The sequence below is a fragment of the Electrona antarctica genome (assembly GCF_951216825.1).
Source record: "Electrona antarctica genome assembly, contig: scaffold_25, whole genome shotgun sequence".
Classification (NCBI taxonomy): domain Eukaryota; kingdom Metazoa; phylum Chordata; class Actinopteri; order Myctophiformes; family Myctophidae; genus Electrona; species Electrona antarctica.
The window spans coordinates 11,046,463-11,067,940 of NW_027637034.1; the positions used below are offsets into that span (position 1 = coordinate 11,046,463).

Genomic DNA, 21,478 nt, shown 5'->3' on the forward strand with positions numbered 1-21,478 from the left:
AATCATAAGATGATCGCTACAAATAGATGCTTGGATAATTACTACTACTAGTCAGATCATGACGCCAGAATGACTCACCACGATGGCCCCCAGCCATTAGCCAGCACCGAAGGTGCTGGCTAATGGTGTTGGTCGGTGCATTGGTGCTGGCTAAGGGCTGGAGGGGGGGTTGGTGTCGATTGGTTGGTTGGTGCAGTACAAATGTATCGTAGCAGGCATGCACGCATGGCAGTACAAGTATTTTATATTGTAGCGTGCCTTATAGGCGATCTGATCTTTAGAGTAATGTTCGCTCCTTTTATTTACTGTCTACAAAGACGGAGAACAAACATGCATCGTTTACTGAAGCAACGCGTGGTTATGATGACGTTGCTACAAGGATCGGAGGGGGGACGGGGAGTGAAGCTAACAGTAGCGTATTATATAAGATCTGTATGACGTTTCATTGACGTCTGAGCTTGCATGATAATTGCATTCATTGTATATTGTATACAATCATGATTGTACATTGTTTAGTGTGTCTCCGTGTGATGATGATGATGACGATGATGTCAGATAGCCTACGTCCCCCCCCCCCCCCCCAACTGGCTATTGGCCGGGCTGACTACAGCTAAATGTTTATTTTTTATATATTTAGAACTGGCATCAGATGAGGAGGATGATGATGATGATGATGATGAAGAAGACGAAGAGTCAAGACTGCGATGGAGTTCTCCGACACTGAACCGGATGCATTCATTCATTTCAGTTGTTGTTTTTTTTAAATTTAGCCTACACACACACACACCGTCAAGAACAACTGGAATGCAGTGGTTTGGGGACACTGGGGAGTTTGGGGGACAACTGTTTTGTATGTAGGCCTATTTATTTTCTGTAATATTTATTATAATTGTATTATGTTAGTCATAAAAAATAAAAGACAAGCTTTTACAATGAGTTAGACCTGTCATGGCTATTTTGTTCACTAGTCTGAGGTTTATGGTTTGACTAAGCGAGTTTCAACTGTGATTTACTCTGTAACGGTAGATGGTAAGAACCCAATTTTTTTGTTATAATACAGTATACATTCAAGTCTATATTTTGATACATATCATGGGCACAAAGTCATATCAAAACAATGTCCTTGGATGAGTTTTTTATCAAAACTGTTTCTTCACAACAGGTTTTTGAGATACATGCATGAATAGACACGGTACTGGTAAGACTATGTAAACATGGTATATATCAAAATGTGCGTTAGAATGTCTAATTTTACCCCAAAAAAGAATTGAGTTTATATGATGTTCCATTTCAGAGCTAGGGGGACTTTTAGCTGGATAGGTCAGATTGATCATGACTGACCATGCTATTTATAGATGGCAAAATATCTACAGTGGTACATGTGAGAAACTTTTTATTTTATTTTAATTGAACTAGACAACTCACCCTTTAAAATGAGATATTGCATGGCTATGTACGCCCAGCAGAAAAAAAGTTATTTAGAAAATAAAACTTCAACCGGTCATAACTTTTTTTGTTGTCCTAGAAACACTACCCAGTGTAAATGCAGGCTCTTTTAAATGGCTTCCAACACCACAACTAAACATTTTATCAACTCAGTTCATTTTTTTCCTGGAAGCAGACAAGCCAAGCTTTCTCTGAAGGTCTTTCGTTGTCACACATTCACAGCAGAGAATTTTCAATAAATCATTCAAAAACGCCATTCTGCCATAGAGAAGTCTAAAAACTATATAGAAATCCATGAAACTCTCAAAGAGTTAAGTGGTTTAATAAATCACTGTCTTGATTTATATTGTGAATTGTCTTAACTTTATTCTTTTCTCATGGCTGTCTAATGTTGGAAGTTGATGTAAGGCTAGCTTTGGGTTTTGACGGCCATCTGATGTTTTACAACCAACATGCAACATCTGTCCAAATTTGGGCATTGATGTCAACCTAATTTGGGTTTTGACAGCAATACAATTCTTACAACTTGTATCCAACGTATATATAACATCAGATGTTGACGTCAAACCAATGTTGGTTTATGACGTCAATCAAATTAATTTTCAACTAAAATACAACTAATATCCAACGTTAAGAGTCGGACCTATAATCAACGTCTACATAACCTCAGAGATTGACGTCAAACCAACGTTAGTTTATTATGTCAGACCAACGTTGGGTTATGACGTCAATCAAACTTTCATTTACAACCAAAATACAACTAATATCCAACGTTGGGAGCCGAACCTATAATCAACGTCTACATAACATCACGGATTGACATCAAACCAACGTTAGTTTATGATGTCAAACCAACGTTAGTTTATTATGTCAAACCAACGTTAGTTTATTATGCCAGACCAACGTTAGGTTATGATGTCAGACCAACGTTAGGTTATGATGTCAGACCAACGTTAAGTTATGATGGGACAGGGTGACCCCCTGGGACAGGGTGACCCCGCAGAAACACCTTCCCTCCGCTGTCACCCCTGCTGCTCAGGAAGTGAGACACCAAGCCATACCGGAGGGGCCTGCAAAAAGAACCCTGTATCAGCTGACATGCATGAGGAAAAGAGCGCAATGTATTTCATTGAAGTAGTAACAATAATATTGACTTCAAGTCCTGATGAACTTACACATATTTGGAGCCTGCATCCTCCACTACTTTCAGTTCATTCGCCAAGAACTGTCTGTCCAGAGTAAGTTCAGGCTGGCCGGATTCTGCAAGAACAAACCCGGGTCGAGTTAAAAACCCATTTAGACCTGAGGACGATTCTACAAAATATCTTCTAAATCCTGACAGTTTTCTAAAGAATGTTTCTGTCAGTCGTGCTCAACAATTTCATGTCCATTACCCCCATAATTATCTGTATTTGGCTGCGGACCCCCCATATGAAAATATGTATTTCCAGGGACCCTCCCCAGAAGCAAAGATTTGAGTTAATAATGTTCAATGTAGGAGCCAAAACGTACTGTTAGCCTGTATGATGCACTTGGTTGGTGATGGGTGTGGGCACCACATTGGCGCTTCACTATTGGTGGGAGCGTCTCTGTGGGTGGCCACCAGATAGGTGACAAATACAGGTATCTACCAGCTCACTCTAAGGACGCTTGGACTTGGAGGCAAGGTGAGCTGGGAGTGATACATTTTGTTGACCGCACATGGACTTTATTGATAGTTTGATTCACACGTTTTATTTGCTCACTGTTTGATTGTTTGGATTCTTTGCACATATTTATTACGTATATATATATTTATTGAAATTGTATTGTGATATTTGGTGCGCTGAATAATTTTTTTTAAACATTTTAAACTTATGAGCTCGTTTGGTTATGAATCATTTTATCATTGTTTGATGGCGCGTCATTACAGATTGTTTTTAACTCCCCTGTTTAGCCTGCCGGCATGAGTAATTCAAAAGGAATTATTATCAGCCACAACAGCTCTGAAAGAATATATATTCATTCTTGCACCACATTTTCACGATTTTTCAAAAATAGCAGACCTACAAGCTCGTATATGAGCTTGTAGGTCTGCTATTTGTGGGCGACAACAGCACAATTATTTTAAACTTTTCATCGATTCATTTATGATCAATGAAAATATATATTTTAATAATAGCTGATCTACAAGCTCACAACTTAACACTACTTTTGCCGGGTAGCGGTCATTTAGTTCTACTAGACTCACCCGCTGTGAGTACGGACTACGGCTGTGTAGCGGTAAATGGTAAATCGTGCATTTATATAGCACCTTTATCCAAGGCGCTTTACATAGATTGTGCATTACATGCATTACATTCACCCATTCACACACACATTCATACACCGATTGCGGCGGAAGCCATGCAAGGTACCAACCAGCACATCGGGAGCAATGTAGGGTTCAGTGTCTTGCCCAAGGACACTTCGACATGTGGACAGGAGGAGGAGCCGGGATTCAAACCGTCGACCCATGGATCATTGGACGACCTGCTCTACCTCCTGAGCCACAGTCGCTCATAGCGGTACTTGTTGTGGTCATTCAGTTCTACTAACTAGACCATACATGGGCAACTGGCGGGCGGCCTTGGGGGCCACATGCGGCCCCCACCACCACTTAATGTGGCCCCCAGGTTATTATCAGAATACTGATTTTCCAAACATGCAAAATATGACCTGCTTTAATTACTTCAGTAGTTAATTATATGTAGTTTAATGACTAGGATTAAAATGGCATTGTGGAAATATAGTGGCCCTCTGAGTGAGTGTGGAAATATATAGTGGCCCTCTGGAGTGAGTGTGGAACTACAGTGGCCCTCTGGAGTGAGTGTGGAAATATATAGTGGCCCTCTGGAGTGAGTGTGGAACTATAGTGGCCCTCTGGAGTGAGTGTGGAACTATATTGGCCCTCTGGAGTGAGTGTGGAACTATAGTGGCCCTCTGGAGTGAGTGTGAAAATATAGTGGCCCTCTGGAGTGAGTGTGGAACTATAGTGGCCCTCTGGTGTGAGTGTGGGAATATAGTGCCCCTCTGGAGTGAGTGTGGAACTATAGTGCCCCTCTGGAGTGAGTGTGGAACTATAGTGGCTCTCTGGAGTGAGTGTGGAACTATAGTGGCCCTCTGGGGTGAGTGTGGAACTATAGTGGCCCCTCTGGAGTGAGTGTGGAACTATAGTGGCCCTCTGGAGTGAGTGTGGAACTATATTGGCCCTCTGGAGTGAGTGTGGAACTATAGTGGCCCTCTGGAGTGAGTGTGGAACTATAGTGGCCCTCTGGAGTGAGTGTGGAACTAGAGTGGCCCTCTGGAGTGAGTGTGGAACTAGAGTGGCCCTCTGGAGTGAGTGTGGAACTATAGTGGCCCTCTGGAGTGAGTGTGGAACTATAGTGGCCCTCTGGAGTGAGTGTGGAACTATAGTGGCCCTCTGGAGTGAGTGTGGAAATATAGTGGCCCTCTGGAGTGAGTGTGGAAAAATAGTGTCCCTCTGGAGTGAGTGTGGAACTATAGTGGCCCTCTGGAGTGAGTGTGGAAAAATAGTGGCCCTCTGGAGTGAGTGTGGAACTATAGTGGCCCTCTGGAGTGAGTGTGGAAATATAGTGCCCCTCTGGAGTGAGTGTGGAACTATAGTGGCCCCTCTGGAGTGTGGAACTATAGTGGCCCTCTGGAGTGAGTGTGGAACTTTAGTGGCCCTCTGGAGTGAGTGTGGAAATATAGTGCCCCTCTGGAGTGAGTGTGGAACTATAGTGGCCCCTCTGGAGTGAGTGTGGAACTATAGTGGCCCCTCTGGAGTGAGTGTGGAACTATAGTGGCCCCTCTGGAGTGAGTGTGGAACTATAGTGGCCCTCTGGAGTGAGTGTGGAAATATATAGTGGCCCTCTGGAGTGAGTGTGGAAATATAGTGGCCCTCTGGAGTGAGTGTGGAAATATAGTGGCCCTCTGGAGTGAGTGTGGAAATATAGTGGCCCTCTGGAGTGAGTGTGGAACTATATAGTGGCCCTCTGGAGTGAGTGTGGAACTATATAGTGGCCCTCTCTGTCGTCAGAGTTGTCCACCCCTGATCTAGACTCACCCGCTGTGAGCACGGAGGCCGTGTAGCGGTACTTGTTGAACTCCAGGTACTCGCGGATGAGCTCGTTGACGAGCAGGTTCTCGTGGGACAGCGCGGGGCGAGTCTCGCTCTGGTCGTCCAGCACGCTGAACACCTCGGCTCTGATGCGGGCCTTCAGCTGGCTCAGAACACCGCGGGATTCCAGCGTTTCTCTCACGGCTGGAAGAAAAACAACAAACAGTTTGCATTGGTCAACGTACAGTCATGAATCAGTGGTTACATTAACTAAAGTACCCCCTGAGATTAAGCACATTTACTCAAGAAGAACAGGCTACTTGTATTGGACGAACTGAATACTGGAAAGCTTGCCTCAAGACACAGTAACTCTGGGCGTACAGCCGATGAAACTGCTCAGCCTGGTATTCCTAAGCGTAACCTCAGTAAACTATGCCTAAACAGTTAAACCTAACCTTATTCCTAACCCTAACCTCAGTAAACTATGTCTAAACAGTTAAACCTAACCTTATTCCTAACCCTAACCTCAGTAAACTATGCCTAAACAGTTAAACCTGACCTTATTCCTAAACGTAACCTCAGTAAACTATGTCTAAACAGTTAAACCTAACCTTATTCCTAAGCGTAACCTCAGTAAACTATGCCTAAACAGTTAAACCTGACCTTATTCCTAAGCGTAACCTCAGTAAACTATGTCTAAACAGTTAAACCTGACCTTATTCCTAAGCGTAACCTCAGTAAACTATGCCTAAACAGTTAAACCTGACCTTATTCCTAAGCGTAACCTCAGTAAACTATGCCTAAACAGTTAAACCTGACCTTATTCCTAAGCGTAACCTCAGTAAACTATGCCTAAACAGTTAAACCTGACCTTATTCCTAAACGTAACCTCAGTAAACTATGTCTAAACAGTTAAACCTGACCTTATTCCTAAGCGTAACCTCAGTAAACTATGCCTAAACAGTTAAACCTGACCTTATTCCTAAACGTAACCTCAGTAAACTATGTCTAAACAGTTAAACCTAACCTTATTCCTAAGCGTAACCTCAGTAAACTATGCCTAAACAGTTAAACCTGACCTTATTCCTAAGCGTAACCTCAGTAAACTATGCCTAAATAGTTAAACCTGACCTTATTCCTAAGCGTAACCTCAGTAAACTATGCCTAAACAGTTAAACCTGACCTTATTCCTAAGCGTAACCTCAGTAAACTATGCCTAAACAGTTAAACCTGACCTTATTCCTAAGCGTAACCTCAGTAAACTATGCCTAAACAGTTAAACCTGACCTTATTCCTAAACGTAACCTCAGTAAACTATGTCTAAACAGTTAAACCTGACCTTATTCCTAAGCGTAACCTCAGTAAACTATGCCTAAACAGTTAAACCTGACCTTATTCCTAAACGTAACCTCAGTAAACTATGTCTAAACAGTTAAACCTAACCTTATTCCTAAGCATAACCTCAGTAAACTATGCCTAAACAGTTAAACCTGACCTTATTCCTAAGCGTAACCTCAGTAAACTATGCCTAAATAGTTAAACCTAACCTTATTCCTAAACGTAACCTCAGTAAACTATGCCTAAACGGTTAAACGTTTAGGCATAGTTAAGATAAGCCCCTTTGGGTTTTTTTGGCACTTCCAGGCAGCACATCATGTATGTAACTAATGTTGTTTCTTATTGAAATATTTGCTTTCTGTATTTCTTTTATTTTACCATATTGTTGTCATTATGTACATATGTGCAAATAAATCTAACTAAACCTAACCTTATTCCTAACCTTAACCTCAGTAAACTATGCCTAAATGGTTAAACCTGACCTTATTCCTAACCTTAACCTCAGTAAACTATACCTGAACAGTTAATCCTAAAGCCAAAGGTAAAAGACCCAAGAGTACTTTAGTTAAGTGTCGTTTTAGATCAGTGGTTCTTAACCAGTGGTCCTAGGACCACCAGTGGTCCTTGAGAGAGGGTTCCAGGGGGTCCCCATGCAGCTAAATGATAATTAGGAACCACATGGACCCTTGTGAGTCTGTAACTCAGAGAATAACGGGTCCGTTTGTACACTCTCAGAGTTAAATTAACATTGATTTTACAATATAAATTGGGGGGTCCCAGACCCAGAGATAGAAATGCCATTAAATGGGGGTCCGTAGACTAATGCATGTCAAACTGGGGGTGAAAATGGTTGAGAATCACTGCTAGAGCCATAGAAATCTTCTCTTATGGGGGTCTACTCTATGGCAGTGGTTCCCAAACTTTTTCATGTCAAGGACCCCCAAATTGATGATAATTAGCCCCGCGGACCCCCATTTTAAAAGATATGACAGGGACCCCGATAACGGATGATTTTTACAGCTCTAGCAGTGATTCTCAACCTGTTTTTTTTCAAGGACCCCCAGTTTGACATGCATTAGTCTACGGACCCCCATTTAATGGCATTTTTATCTCTGGGACTCCCAATTTATAACCAAATCAACCAGCAGAAAGCCCACTACGTGGAGATACTGGACAGACAAACTGACACCTTTAATAAGTTTGTCCGGGTGATTCTGGACTCCACCAACGAGCGTCTGGACTTCTGGACTTCTGGTTCTAAAGCTGTGTCGGTACCTGTGGGCTTTAGTGACCACAATATTGTCGCTTTAACTGTGAAAACAAAGGACCCTAATGCAGGGCCTAGAGTAATTCATAAGAGAACATATAAAACCGTTTTAGAAAATAATTTTATTTCTGATGTAGAAAATATTGAGTGGGATACTGTGCTTGAGAAGATGCAAGTAAATGCTGCACTAGACTCTTTTATGGATTTATTTTCTGCATTGTGTGATAAGTAGGCATGTCCCGATACCGATACTTGTATCGGAATGCCCTCCGATATGCTCTTATTTGGTCATATCGGAATCGGCAAGTACGCCCCGCACCAATCCGATGCCACATTTTATTTAATCACGTGATGCGCGCAGCACGGTGAGACGGGGCCGCCGGTATTGAAAACGCGCATCTCCAGCCCAGAGCCTTAGAAATGCTCCAGCCGTAGGTGTGAACGGCTTTGCCGACGTGCGAATGGGGGACAATTTAAAACAAAGGCGCCTTGCTGTAGTTTGCGACTAACAGAAATGTGCATGCACAAGGGCTGTATTTTGTTGTTTTTCTTTCTCCCCCTCTCTTCGAAGTTAGACTGGACAAATAAGCTCTAAACTGACTGACTGGGACACGGTGGACTGACGCTCATAGTAACTTGCTCCGTGGGTGGAACGGGTGGAAAAGTTTGGTTTATTTTAAAAGACAAGAGGGGAGCTAAATGCAATAATTAGCCTAGCATGTAATAATAACCTAGCTCCTTCTAAAGCTATATGGACCAGATCAATAATCATAACCATTATAAAGACCAAAGGAACTGTGGTTGTAACTTGTTGTGAACATTTAGGCTTGTATGAATTGAATGAATAACATCCCATCGTTTTTCAACCAGCTGTCCTCTCCTCCGTGCCTGTATAACTCCATTCCAAAGTAACGTAACATGCTAATGCTATGCTGCTCCGTAGAAAGGTCTTGCACAACGAAAATAGCAGATCTACAAGCTCACAAGGCGTCCATCAGTGAGGCAGTGTAGACTTGTAACTTTGACAACAGCTGTTGTGAATTTTGGCCAATCAGAACGGCAACAAAAAAATCACACCTGTGTGAAGTGAGGGGCGCTAATATATTAAAGTCTAACTCATGTTGATTAGGTGATGTAATGGTGATTATGATGTAACATGTCTATTTGCTCAGACACTATGACATAAAATTGTCAATGAGAATTAAATATTTTTGTAGGGCGGAAATCTACACTAATACGGGTGCATTTCATTTTGAAAAAAAAGGTTGAGAACCACTGCTGTACAGCTGCTTAAATTGTGCTGCCTACCTACTTGTTTGAAGTGAACTTAAGTTACAGACAGTACTTTACACTTTTTTTAAAAGCACTCTGGTATCGGTATCGGTATCGGCTAACACAGAAATTGTTGGATCGGAATCGGATCGGAAACGAAAAAAGGGTATCGGGACATCCCTAGTGATAAGCATGCTCCAATTAAAAAGCTCACTGTTAGATTACTTAGAGCACCTTGGCTAGATGACGAATTGAGAAACAGGATGAGAGAAAGAGATTTACTGAAAAAGTCTGCTATCATGTCAGGTAATGTAGCAGATTGGCAAGCCTACCGCTCACTAAGAAATAAAATAACTAAATTAAATAGACAAAAGAAAAAAAAATACTATCATTCTAAATTTGAGGAGTGTCATGGAGACAGTAAAAAACGTTGGAGAGTACTTAATTATGCTATGGGTAGAAGTAAAATGGCCAAAACACCCTAATTTATTGAACTGAATGGAGAATTCATTACTAAACCTTCTGATATAGCAAACTACTTCAAACATTACTTCCTCAGTAAAGTGAACATTAACACACTAAGAAATCAAATGTTGCCTGTGAGTGGTGGGCTGTCCAAAGCTATAATACCAAATCATATTATGTGTGAGAAGGATTGTGTGTTTGAATTCAAGCCTATCAGTGTTGATTGTATGGTAAAGCTACTTCATACAATTAAGTGTGATAAACCTTGTGGGTTTGACAACATCGATGGCAGATTGCTTCAGTTATCAGCTAAATCAATTGCTAAGCCTGTAGGCCATATTTTCAAAAAATTGCAAAGGTTACTCCTCTGTCAAAAAACAGTAGGGAGCCCTTTACATGTCCAAACAGTAGGCCTATCAGCATTCTGCCTGTTTTGAGTAAGCTTCTGGAGGGAGTTATGTTTAAGCAGATCCAGCAATATTTTGCAGATATCAACAATATCAACTCAGATTTACAGCATGCATACAAAGCAGGTTACTCTACAAGTACTGCACTGACATGTCTTACTGATGAGTGGTTCAAACAGATTGACATGAAGTCAGTCGTTGGGGTGGTGCTCTTGGATTTCAGTGCAGCCTTTGGGCATATGGATTCAAAGATTCTGCAATTGATATATTGAAGGGATATTTAGTGGACAGGAAACAATGTGTTATGTTCAATGGTTCCCTTTCAAAGATTGAGACACTTAAGTGTGGAATTCCACAGGGAAGCTGTCTTGGCCCCCTTCTTTACTCTATTTTTGTAAATGATATGCCACATGTATTAAAATATGTAGGTATGGGGATTTATGCGGATGACACGATGTATGCATCGTCAGAGAGTATTGAACACGTCAATGAGGTGCTTCAACTAGAGTTAAACCTGGTTTCTGAATGGATTATGGAAAATAAGCTGAAGTTGAATGTCTTAAAAACTAAATGTATTGTAATTGGTTCTAAATATGCTCTCAGGACAGATCAGAAATGAAGCCTCTCTTTGCAGGGTGCTGCGATTGAACAGGTTAAAGAAGTTAAACTGTTAGGTGTCACTATTGACCAAACACTGTCATGGTCCACTCAGATCAATCATACAGTGGTGAGAATGAGTAATGGCATCTATGCCATTAGAAGGAGTGCTCATCTGCTAACTAATACAACAATCAGACTAGTCATACAATCTCTAGTTCTGTCAAATCTGGACTACTGTCTGTTTATCTGGTCTAGTGCATCAAAGCAAGAACTTAGTAAACGTCAGCTTGCTCAGAACAGGGCAGCAAGACTAGCACTTCATTGCTCTGTCAGGACTAGTGTGGATGCTATGGGTTAGGGTTAGACTAGCACTGCATTGCTCTGTCAGGACTAGTGTGGATGCTATGCATGTGTGGCGGGGTGGTATTGATTAAGGTAGCCAACTACGCCACCTGGGGAATTGCACCCCAGGAATATTATACTAATACTGAACACCCGGAGCACGTAATGACTCCCCAACACAGATTCAGTAACAATAAAGGCAAGGCAGAAACGTGTGTAACCAATATACAAAACACTTTATTTAAATAATTGGTTGGCAATATATATAATTAATTAAAACATGGCATAGCAAGAAGACATTTCATTTATCAATAAGACGGTGCAAATATAGCAAGATCCAACAGGGTTAAAGTGCAAGTGACTATAAAGTGCCTAGAGCTAGGGATATCACACCACTACAAGCCAGTACTGGGGGGAGGAGGGGAGCTGGGCAGGCTCACCGGTCCAGGGTGGTGGCAATACACAAACAAAACAACACAGCAACTCAAAATAAACCACAAAGGAAAAGTAAACTAAGGGAAAAGGGGCATTACCACCACCACTGGACGGCCGTCAGCTGCTCCAGCGTAGCTTATCCCCAGCACCGGACCTATAAGGAGGATACATATATATATCAGCACTTCAAAGTGGGAGGTATTCTACAATGACAATATTCTCTTCAGCCGGTCGTATCTAAATCACAATGGTATATATATATATATATAGTATAAGATATAAATACAAGTGCATATATATATATATGATATAATACACAATATACTTATATATACCTATATACGCCCAGACACTGCATGAATACAATATAATAGAGGAATAGAATTAAACGAGAAGGGTTACAATGAACCAGGCCCAGACTCAGGCGAGCAGCAATCCAAACACTGGGACCATTCGTGGCTGTGTGATTGTTCTCAGACTCGGTGGCTCATGAGAATGGGTGGAATGGTAATATCAGCAAAGCAGCAGGTGTGGTGCTGGCCCTGAAATGCAAACGGCCGTATTAAGATACTACTTAACTACTATAGTTCGCTGAGGCAAGAACAGAGAGGCGCACAATGGGACTCACCAGCTGTAATGAGGCCAAGGCGTACTGCCGTTGTGCTTCACCGCAGCGGTAGCCAGGTAGATAAAGAGGAGCTGTATACAACAAAAGCCTGTTTATATTCCTCTGGCATCAACGACACCAAATGAATATATATAGAGAAGGAGAACCACCAATAACGTACCGGGGGTGGCGTTGTGCCAGTTCACCACACAGAACTCCAGAAGGAGATGTTCACTGTGTAGCCCCGAGGCTAGAAACAAAACAAGTGGTCACAGTCACGTTCAACTTCTAAGGCAGGCGCTAGAATACACAGCAATGTGGAGAAACGTACCTTCACAGATGTGTCAACTAAGCGCGCTGTTCCCCGACAGAACAGCCGCTTCAGAATGACCGCCTCAACTGAAGAGGAATGTCTCCCGATCGTAGAGAGCGTTCCAAACAGAGCGGAGGAGAGACAGACAGCTAATGCACACGGAAGACGTGCCGTCTTATAAATGCCACAAATCAATCCATTAAGCAGTGGGCGGAGGACGGGCCGTGACAGCGTGGGAACGCCCACGCCCATCCTGCCACACATGCCAGTCTGTCATGGATGAGGGTGAATGAAAGACTGGCATACAGCCTGTTACAAATCATAAGTCTAGGGGTAAATGAGTGAGTAACATATGAAGGGGGAGCAGACACCAGGATCAAAATACGAGGATTTATTATAGAAGTATATATAATAAATCATAGTCAACGTATATTTACAATAATGGCTCAAACCAAAAAAAGAAACAATAAAGAAAACAACGCCTTTCCGAAGGGCGTTCGGAACATAACAACAAGAATAAACAATAAGGTGGATTTCAGTTCACAGGTTAGCAGTGAGACACATAGGTAGTAGCGGATCGGGAGAAGGTCCTAGCGACATTCCCCCCGAGCTGTCAGACACCGAATGACTAAGTAGAGCACGGCGCATTCCTGGCCAAGGAGTGCGCGCGACCGGCAGCCAATCAGGGAGTCAGGCGTTGATCAGACGCCTGGCTAGAGCCGGCCCCTCGTTGGTGTACTACAAGGCAAAACACAGCCAATCCAACCTGGAGTGGAAATAGAACACATATATAATAGAAAGCGCTTTCAATTCCCCATTTATGGTTCAAAACAAGTCTACTGGATGTATAGCTATATATATATATATACATAATAAGAGATATCAAAGATAGGTCTAAACATATATATACAATATAACTATAACAATACCACCAGTTACCTCATATATATATATACATAATAATAACCAATAAATATATATATCTATACTACATCATAACAAAACTAATCATAACAAATCATAACACACACGTGACCGCAGTCCACGTGACACAGCCTTATTCTGTTTTTAAAGAATGTACATTCCTCACAGAAACCCTTCCGTTTGTTTCTACAGTTATTACCTGCAAATGAAAGACATGATTACAATACTAGACATGCACTAAATGGTCACTTTACTTTTCCTCTGCCCAAAACCAATTAATGCACTTAAGAAAACAGTCATGTACAGAGCCATTGCATACTGGCGTACGCTCCCCCCACATTTGACTCTAACAAGAAATAGACCTACATTTTATTTCAAAAGGAAAAAAAAGGAAAAGGAAAGCAATAATCAGAAAGGAAATTATATTAAATTAGGTTCTTATTATATTTTCGGACTGACAAATCTGTTTTTCTTTTTTTCTTTTAATTTTACCGATATAAATGTAGTTTTTTGGGTTTGTGTGTTTGTTCAGAAACATGGATCATGCTGTACTGCATTTTATGATTTGTATTGTGATGTCATGTTTGCCTGGACCCCAGGAAGAATAGTCTCCACTAACGGTGTAGACTAATGGGGTAAGAGAAACGGAGAAACGGAGCTAACTACTTTATTTGTAATTGTTTGCTGTGGTTATGACCAGAGCCATTGAGGAGTTTGCCACCTGTGTTCATTCCATTTCATTTCACGGCAATAGCAGATCATATAAAACTGGTTATCGTATAATGTGCATTTGCTGTAAAGCACACTAATCCAAAGTGAACACTAATCTAAAAGTATGCATGTATGGCTTGGTTAATGCTTATGTGCAATTTATATTATAGCTAATGTTGAACATGTCACTGCTGTGTGGCTCTACACAGCAGTCCATTGAACACACGTTCTCAGTCCATTGAATGGGCCCGTTCTCAGTGTTATCAATCCATAAATATTGTCCAGTAGGCCCCTACTGGCCTCCCAGGAGACTATGGTAGGCCGTTATTAACCACTCTTATGGGTGATGCAATGTTAAGGTATGTGTTGTCACGTGACCTGCCCAAAGATGGCGGACGTCAATTATTTTATTATATTATACTTTTATTAAATGGCTTCCAACGCAAAAACTATACATTTAATCAACTCAGTTAATTTTTTCCCTTAAAGCAGACAAGTCCAGCTTTCTCTGAAGGTCTTTTGTTGTCGCACTGTAACAACAGAGAATTTTCAATAAATCATTCAAAAACGGACATTAATTATTGCATTATATTGTACTTTTATTAAATGGCTTCCAACGCAAAAACTATACATTTAATCAACTCAGTTATTTTTTCCCCTTAAAGCAGACAAGTCCAGCTTTCTCTGAAGGTATTTTGTCGTCTCACTGTAACAACAGAGAATTTTCAATAAATCATTCAAAAACGGGATTGTGCCATAGAGAAGTCTACCAAATGTTACTTTGGCAACCTCAGTAACAATCTCCGCCTACTACGGCCGTTTCCGTTTCCGTATCCGTTCTAGACCGGATATCTGTTTCCTTTCTAGACCTAGTCTCGCGTTGCCAGACAACTATTTCACTATGATAACAGTCTGGCCACGCGAGACTATCCCAGACCGGATATCAGCCTCTATGTTGCAAAAGCAGGTGTTGTTAACGCAAGGTAAGTCTCGTTCTAATAAGTTCTATGCATGCATTTATAAGAAATAAATCGTTAAATATACACCACAACATGGTAGAACATGTTACTATGTAGCCAGTTTGTCGATATATGTAGCCTTAGATCAATGCTATCGTAGATTAGTATCGAGTGTTAGTTTTACCGTCGTATCTACGAGAGTCTTAGCGACCCCCCGTTTGTCCTGGAACTTTACCAGTAAAGCCCGTATTTCTCCAAACGTGTACAAATATAAAATATAAGGTGCTTGCCCCAAATGTTACCTAGGTGTCTGGGGTATTTGTGTAATGTATTAGTCCATATTTTTCCAATAAATAAGTGTTTTAATCCCGTCTGTGGCCGATTCTGTCGGAAGTTCCTAGTGGGTGTTAGTGACGGGGCGCATCTGGTGAACGCCGGAATTACACTAAATGTAAACGGGAATTAAACGCGGGGGGGAAATGGCGTTCGGCCACAGATGGGATTAAAACACTTCTTTATTGACAAATATGGACTAATACATTGCATAAATACTCCGGACACCTAGTTAATATTTGGGGCAAGCGGGTAAGCACCTAATACTTTGCATTTTGTACGTGTTTTACTGGTGACATTCATCAAAATCGATAAAATATATCTACGATATCTGCCTTGTGTAATGTTTGTTACAGAGCCCTAAAACATGGTTCTTGTGCATTTGTCAGACCACGGACCCCTTAACAGAGACAATTAACAACCTCAACAGGCCAATTGAGGGCAAAAGGTCTGCCTTTTTTCAACACCAAACCTCCTCTCCTAAAATAGCAGATCTACAAGCTCACAACATTTGAAAAATGTCAGTGAGACCCCTGAGAGAGAAATGAAGCAGGGACCCCCACACATGTTGTATTGTAGATTACACTTTTTCATAGATTTTTGTTTCTCCAGACATTACCCACGTAGACCATCAATACTTAGTTGGAAACATGACATTTGACCTGTTGTGAGCTTGTAGGTCTGCTATTTTTGGCAAATGTTCCTACCAGAATAGGGATGCTAGGGTTCAAGTGGTTAATGTATAATAATAATAATAATTGCCCCCTGTAGTAAGCTTGTTAATCTGTTATTTTTGGCATAGTACAAAATAATTCAGTAGGCTTAATAAATAATTCAGTAGGCTTAAATTTCTTACCGTGATAATGTCATGATCATTTGGTCTGTAACTTTACTGTGCATAGTGAAAGTCAAACTTGTCTCATGTTTCCAATGTGCCAGTAGAATAAACAATGTCAATGTGTTATTGGATAGTCAACACAGTCCGTACCCTTATTATTATTTCAATATTATTTAAGAATTCTATACATATTGGCATTATTCAGAGTTTGTACTCTGAATAATGCATTAGTTTGTAGTAATAAGTAATGTGATTTGTTTTTTTTCTTGTTTAAATAGGTCGACATGGGCAAATTTAAAACATTCAGACCGTACATCAAAGTCCAACAGATTCCACTTAGAGGAGGAAGGACAAGGACGTACAAGAGCTACCTGCAGAGAGAACAAGAGGGGACCAGACCCGTGTCCAAGAAGCTACCAGCCGGTTTCTTGTCACCAGAAGCACATGAGAATGTCCAAGCCTCGGCTAGCACCAGTCGGCAAGAGAGCAATGCCACGGTGGAGGCATGGCAACGAGTACGCCAAATACTTCTCAGTGTCAGTTCTGAGCTCCTTTGCCCTCCAGAAGAGACAGCCTGCACAGTTTGCAGGGTTTCCCTCACTGATGGAAGTGATATGTGGCAATGCAGTGACTGTGGCAGTGAGGCTTTCTTCTGTTTGGCATGTGTCAAGAAAGTCCATCAGAGCACTGCTGTGGTGCATGTGCTAGAAAAATGGGAGGTTTGTATCACTCAGAAATGAGAATCAACTTTATTGTCACATCACAGGTTTTCAGGTGTAAAGAAGTGGGCGAAATTATCTTTTGTGCAAGCTCCATCGTTTTAGTCGTTTCGTTTCAGAAAGAAGGAGGGCCAGGAGAGCAATATCAAAATGTTGCCCACCATATGAATAGTGGGCAACTGAATGAGCTAAACATAACTCTGTGTAAATGTAGGGCCTAAGTGTTCTGTCCATGCCTATACATATTACTTCTATATAGCAGAAGTCATGTAGACTCTTATTATTCTTACATGTTGTAATTTACTGTGCTTAAAGAAGTTTATTGTGATTTTCTTTTTTATCGTTAAGGCAGGCGAATTTCAACAGAGGATTCCTGATGGCTTCAGCTAGAATTGGTCGAGGAAGGATGGCCACCAATGCCAAATGTCATATGACCGTGTTCTGAAAGTTTTCGACTATCAAGGTACATCTTTAGATGTCACGAAGCAGTCATATCCTTCCTGTATAAGGAGGAAAATTATTATATTATATTATATTATGTTATTATTATAACACCACTTCACACCTGTTCTGTGTGTCATAAATTCTAGGAAGGTCTCATGATGTTTGCCTGCAGTTCTGTCAGTGCGAAACGGAAGTCGCAACACTCCTTCGGTATAGCCTTTGGCTGGCTACCGCAAAGAGACCCCAAAGCGCTGTGTCGATGAAACTCATGGACATGATCTGCAGGTTGCAACTTGAGTGTGGTGCATCACTGAAGGCCATCTGTGCAGCCATCCAGCATTCATCAGTGTCTTCCAAGGTTTGCTGAATAGTAGCTGTTATCCATATGATTCCTCTTTTACCATCACCAGCTTGTTATGCATTTTAGTGACATCCCCTGTTGAGAATATGACTGTTTGCATTACAGTGCCAAGACCTCTACCGCCTTCTGGTCAAAGAGGCATATGAAGAATACAGGCATCTGAGATACCAGTTGACTACACTGCGCCATCTTGGGCCTGATGTAACTGATGGGACACGGTGTCCTGTTTGTCCACAAGTATGCTATGTTAAATTAAGGATGTTTATTTTATGCTGTGTTAAATTAAGGATGTTTATTAATGCAGCTTTATTAATGGGCTACAGAACCCTTGAACTAAGCTTTAATTCTCTCTGTGAACATAACACATGAAACAAAATAACAATGCAACTATACAAAATACAGATAAATGGGTCTGGATTGTTTCATGAAACAGCATTGACCATTAACCCAAAAAAAAGGATTACTTGGAATACTGAATGTTGTGTTTTTTAAATCAAATAACTCAAATCAGGATCAAGTTATACAATTATAGTTTTATCACAACATCCCAAGTAATATTTAATTTGAAAGTGATCACTAACACATATCTATTGTTATACAATTGTATCCTTATTTATTGTAGGAAGATGGAGTTCTGGTTCTGGCTGCAGATGGACTGTTTGGTCTACCACGGAAGAAGTCATCTGGAAGAAGTTTTGAAGGACCCAACCACTTCAACCACTTCTTTTCTCCCCAGGATGATGTTGATGCCTTTGTAAAGAAGCAGCAACATACACCTGAGGAGGTAAGAGTTTGACTATATTTCATCATTTGCTGCCTCTTTACTGTGATTTAAAAATCCAAGAATTGTTGTTATTACAGTGGATTTATTCTAAATTAAGTCTGTACGTGCTATATTGTGAGAGAGTAATTGTACTTTCCAACGTTTACAGGGTTGTGCCAACTTTCAAGCAGGTAGTGCCCTCAGGTCAAAAGTAAAAAATGCCAAATTGGATGAAACCGGAGTTTTTGGCATAGCTTGTAAACATGAGCATCCACGGCGCTTTCTTAGCCTTAAGAGAGGAGAGAGGTACAGCAAATCTCCTTGACACATCCAATTCACAGTGCGTTAAAATATCCAGATTCAGCTCACATTTTGATCTTTTCTCTAGCCTTTCGAATGCTGTCTACCTCATCAAAGAGCTCCAAGAAGACGTGGGGAAAAACAAAAAACTTGTGTTCATGTATGACATAGCATGCAAGTTAAAGCCTCATTTGGAGGTAATCTGTTCTGCATTTTGGCTTGATCCTTGCTTTGTAATAGCTAAGCATAATAACAGAAACACAGTTAGTACAAATGTATGTGGACTCAAAACCTCTACCATACATTTAGTGTATGGCTTCAGTAATGCAGTATTCTCATTTCTCTTTTTTCTTCTTTCAGAAGTATTACCCAGATCTCCTGACAAAATCAACGTATGCTGTTCCTGCATTCCACGCATATGGGCACGGTGTTGTTTGTCAGGTTATTTTGTTTATTTTGTTATCAAAGTCTATTGTCAATTTGTCACAGACGGTAAACTAACTTGGATATTTACTTCTGGATTTGGTTAAATGTTTTCTAGATTTCTCAGGGTTGTCGGAATGCTGAAGGTGCAGGCCTTTGTGACGGGGAGCAGTTGGAACGACTGTGGTCATTCCTTCGCCGCTTTGGAAAAGTCACAAAATAAATGACCCCCTCACACAGAGTTGACCTGCTGACTGATGCCCTGCTGCACTACAGTGCAAAGATAAGAAAAAGCCAAGGTGATGAAGGGTTGTGATTGTGTTTCACTCTCTCTCTCTCTCTCTCTCTCTCTCTCTCTCTCTCTCTCTCTCTGGTCTTAGATGCAGTATGCACATAATTTACTAAAATTGTTGTAAATTAAAAATGTTGGCATCATGTTCGAAAGGATTCTGTGGAACATGTTTAACCAGTCTGAATTAAATTGCATTGAATTAACAGATTGGCTCCAACAGCCTAATTCAGCCTAATTTCTGTACTCAACATGAGAATAATCAGAAACCTGGATCAGCCAACTCCTTACCAGATTGTAACTGTTGCACATGTATTACACCTGTGACAATTGTGCAGTGTTTGGCTAATGAGTTTGATACATCTATATAACAGAAACCTGTGTTTGAAAACCTAAAGGTGAATTATTTTAGACTATTAACAAAACTCTCTGAAGAATGTGTTATTTATGATTCTATATTATTCTAAGATGTTTTAGCAATGTATCAAACACCCTTTTCAGTGGTTGGTCCTAACTAAACCTCCTATCCGCAGGGCCACTGTGTACTTGTCATGCATAATGTTCATTATAATATTTGCTTCCTCCCCTTAGTGTGTTGAGTTGTTGTGAAAATAAATGGGTAATAATATGTCCTCCTTTTTCTCATTTTAAAGCAAAAGCCCTGTGTCTGAAAGCTGAAAAAATCAATTCAGTTGAAGAGGAAGCAAAGCGAGAAATGGCTGAAATCATGGAACAGACAGGTACAATGTTGTTTTCTTCCAAAATTTGGATTACTACGGGTATGGGATTTGGGACTGGTCCCAAATGGTATGCCTTTGAGAAACCCTGCTATAGTGTTTGTTCTGTAACAGGGGTCTTAATAGGGGGTCGTAATAAACAGAAAATACATGTTCAGGTGGGTTGCCAATTTCAGCCAATCAGGAGAGTACCCATTTATCAGCTTAAATTTGATAGTGTTCCCGTTCCAATTTTGTCTGCTCATTTCGTTATCACTTCCAATTTCACTTGTTTAACCTGTGTCAGCTCTCTCTCCTGATTGGATAAAATTGGTATCCTGACCTGAAAATGCATTTTCTGTTTAATAAAGAGCTGACATGGACACTCCTGTCACTGAACACACTCTATCAATGAGTGCTATCAGAATATAGGGCTATTTAACCCCTTTTAAATATATATTGTATTTTAATTTTTCATATTTTTGTTGCAAGGCCTCACAGAGCTAGACGTACAGCAGTGGGCAGAGCAGTACAAAACAGAGGCCAAGAAGTCTATTGATTGGACCTGGGAGGAGGATTACGTCCAAAAATTGGTGGAGCACCAGGAACTGTGAGTGTGTGCTGCAAAACATGTTTCTGTTTCTCATTGTGATATAAATGTCATGTTGCATATTGAACAAGTCCTTCCTTCAGGATGGCTCTAACTGTTCTGTTGTGGTCATAGCTGCAACACTATTGCAAGCATATCTCTGTAGTTCAGTACCATGGAATTGAATCAGCTGATGTAAAGCTGAACAGGTTGTTGAGACATTTTTTGCATTCTTATTTTTCCAGAGAAGGCTTGAACCGCGTGACCAGCTCTAATCCTGACCTCACTACACGTTTGGAAAAGTAAGTATACATACAAACAAGCATCCAAAAACAGCTGTAGCACAACAAGTTTGGAAATGTGTGCTTATTTCTCTATAGTAACAATGCTTCTTGGTAATACATTTTACACCATGGGAAAGCCTGTTTATTTATGTGTGTTGCGGCCATTAAAAATGCAACCCAAAAATGTCTGCCAATGCCAAACCGCTTATTCTGCTGTTGCTGTTGTTTTGAGCTTCCCAAGCAGTGTACATG

At 40.8% G+C, this 21,478-nt stretch overlaps 1 protein-coding gene across 1 annotated transcript; it reads right to left on the reverse strand.

Annotated features, from left to right (window-relative positions):
- Window positions 1-2,404: 2,404 nt before the first annotated feature.
- On the reverse strand, window positions 2,405-16,132 carry LOC306919279 (centrosomal protein 20-like; the record flags this gene model as incomplete). Its single annotated transcript, XM_079532092.1, has 5 exons — window positions 2,405-2,516; window positions 2,622-2,706; window positions 5,534-5,731; window positions 12,442-12,510; window positions 16,120-16,132. 5 exons carry the CDS (start codon window positions 16,130-16,132, stop codon window positions 2,405-2,407), a joined length of 477 nt encoding a protein of 158 aa, XP_079388218.1.
- Between the last annotated feature and the right edge of the window lie 5,346 nt (window positions 16,133-21,478).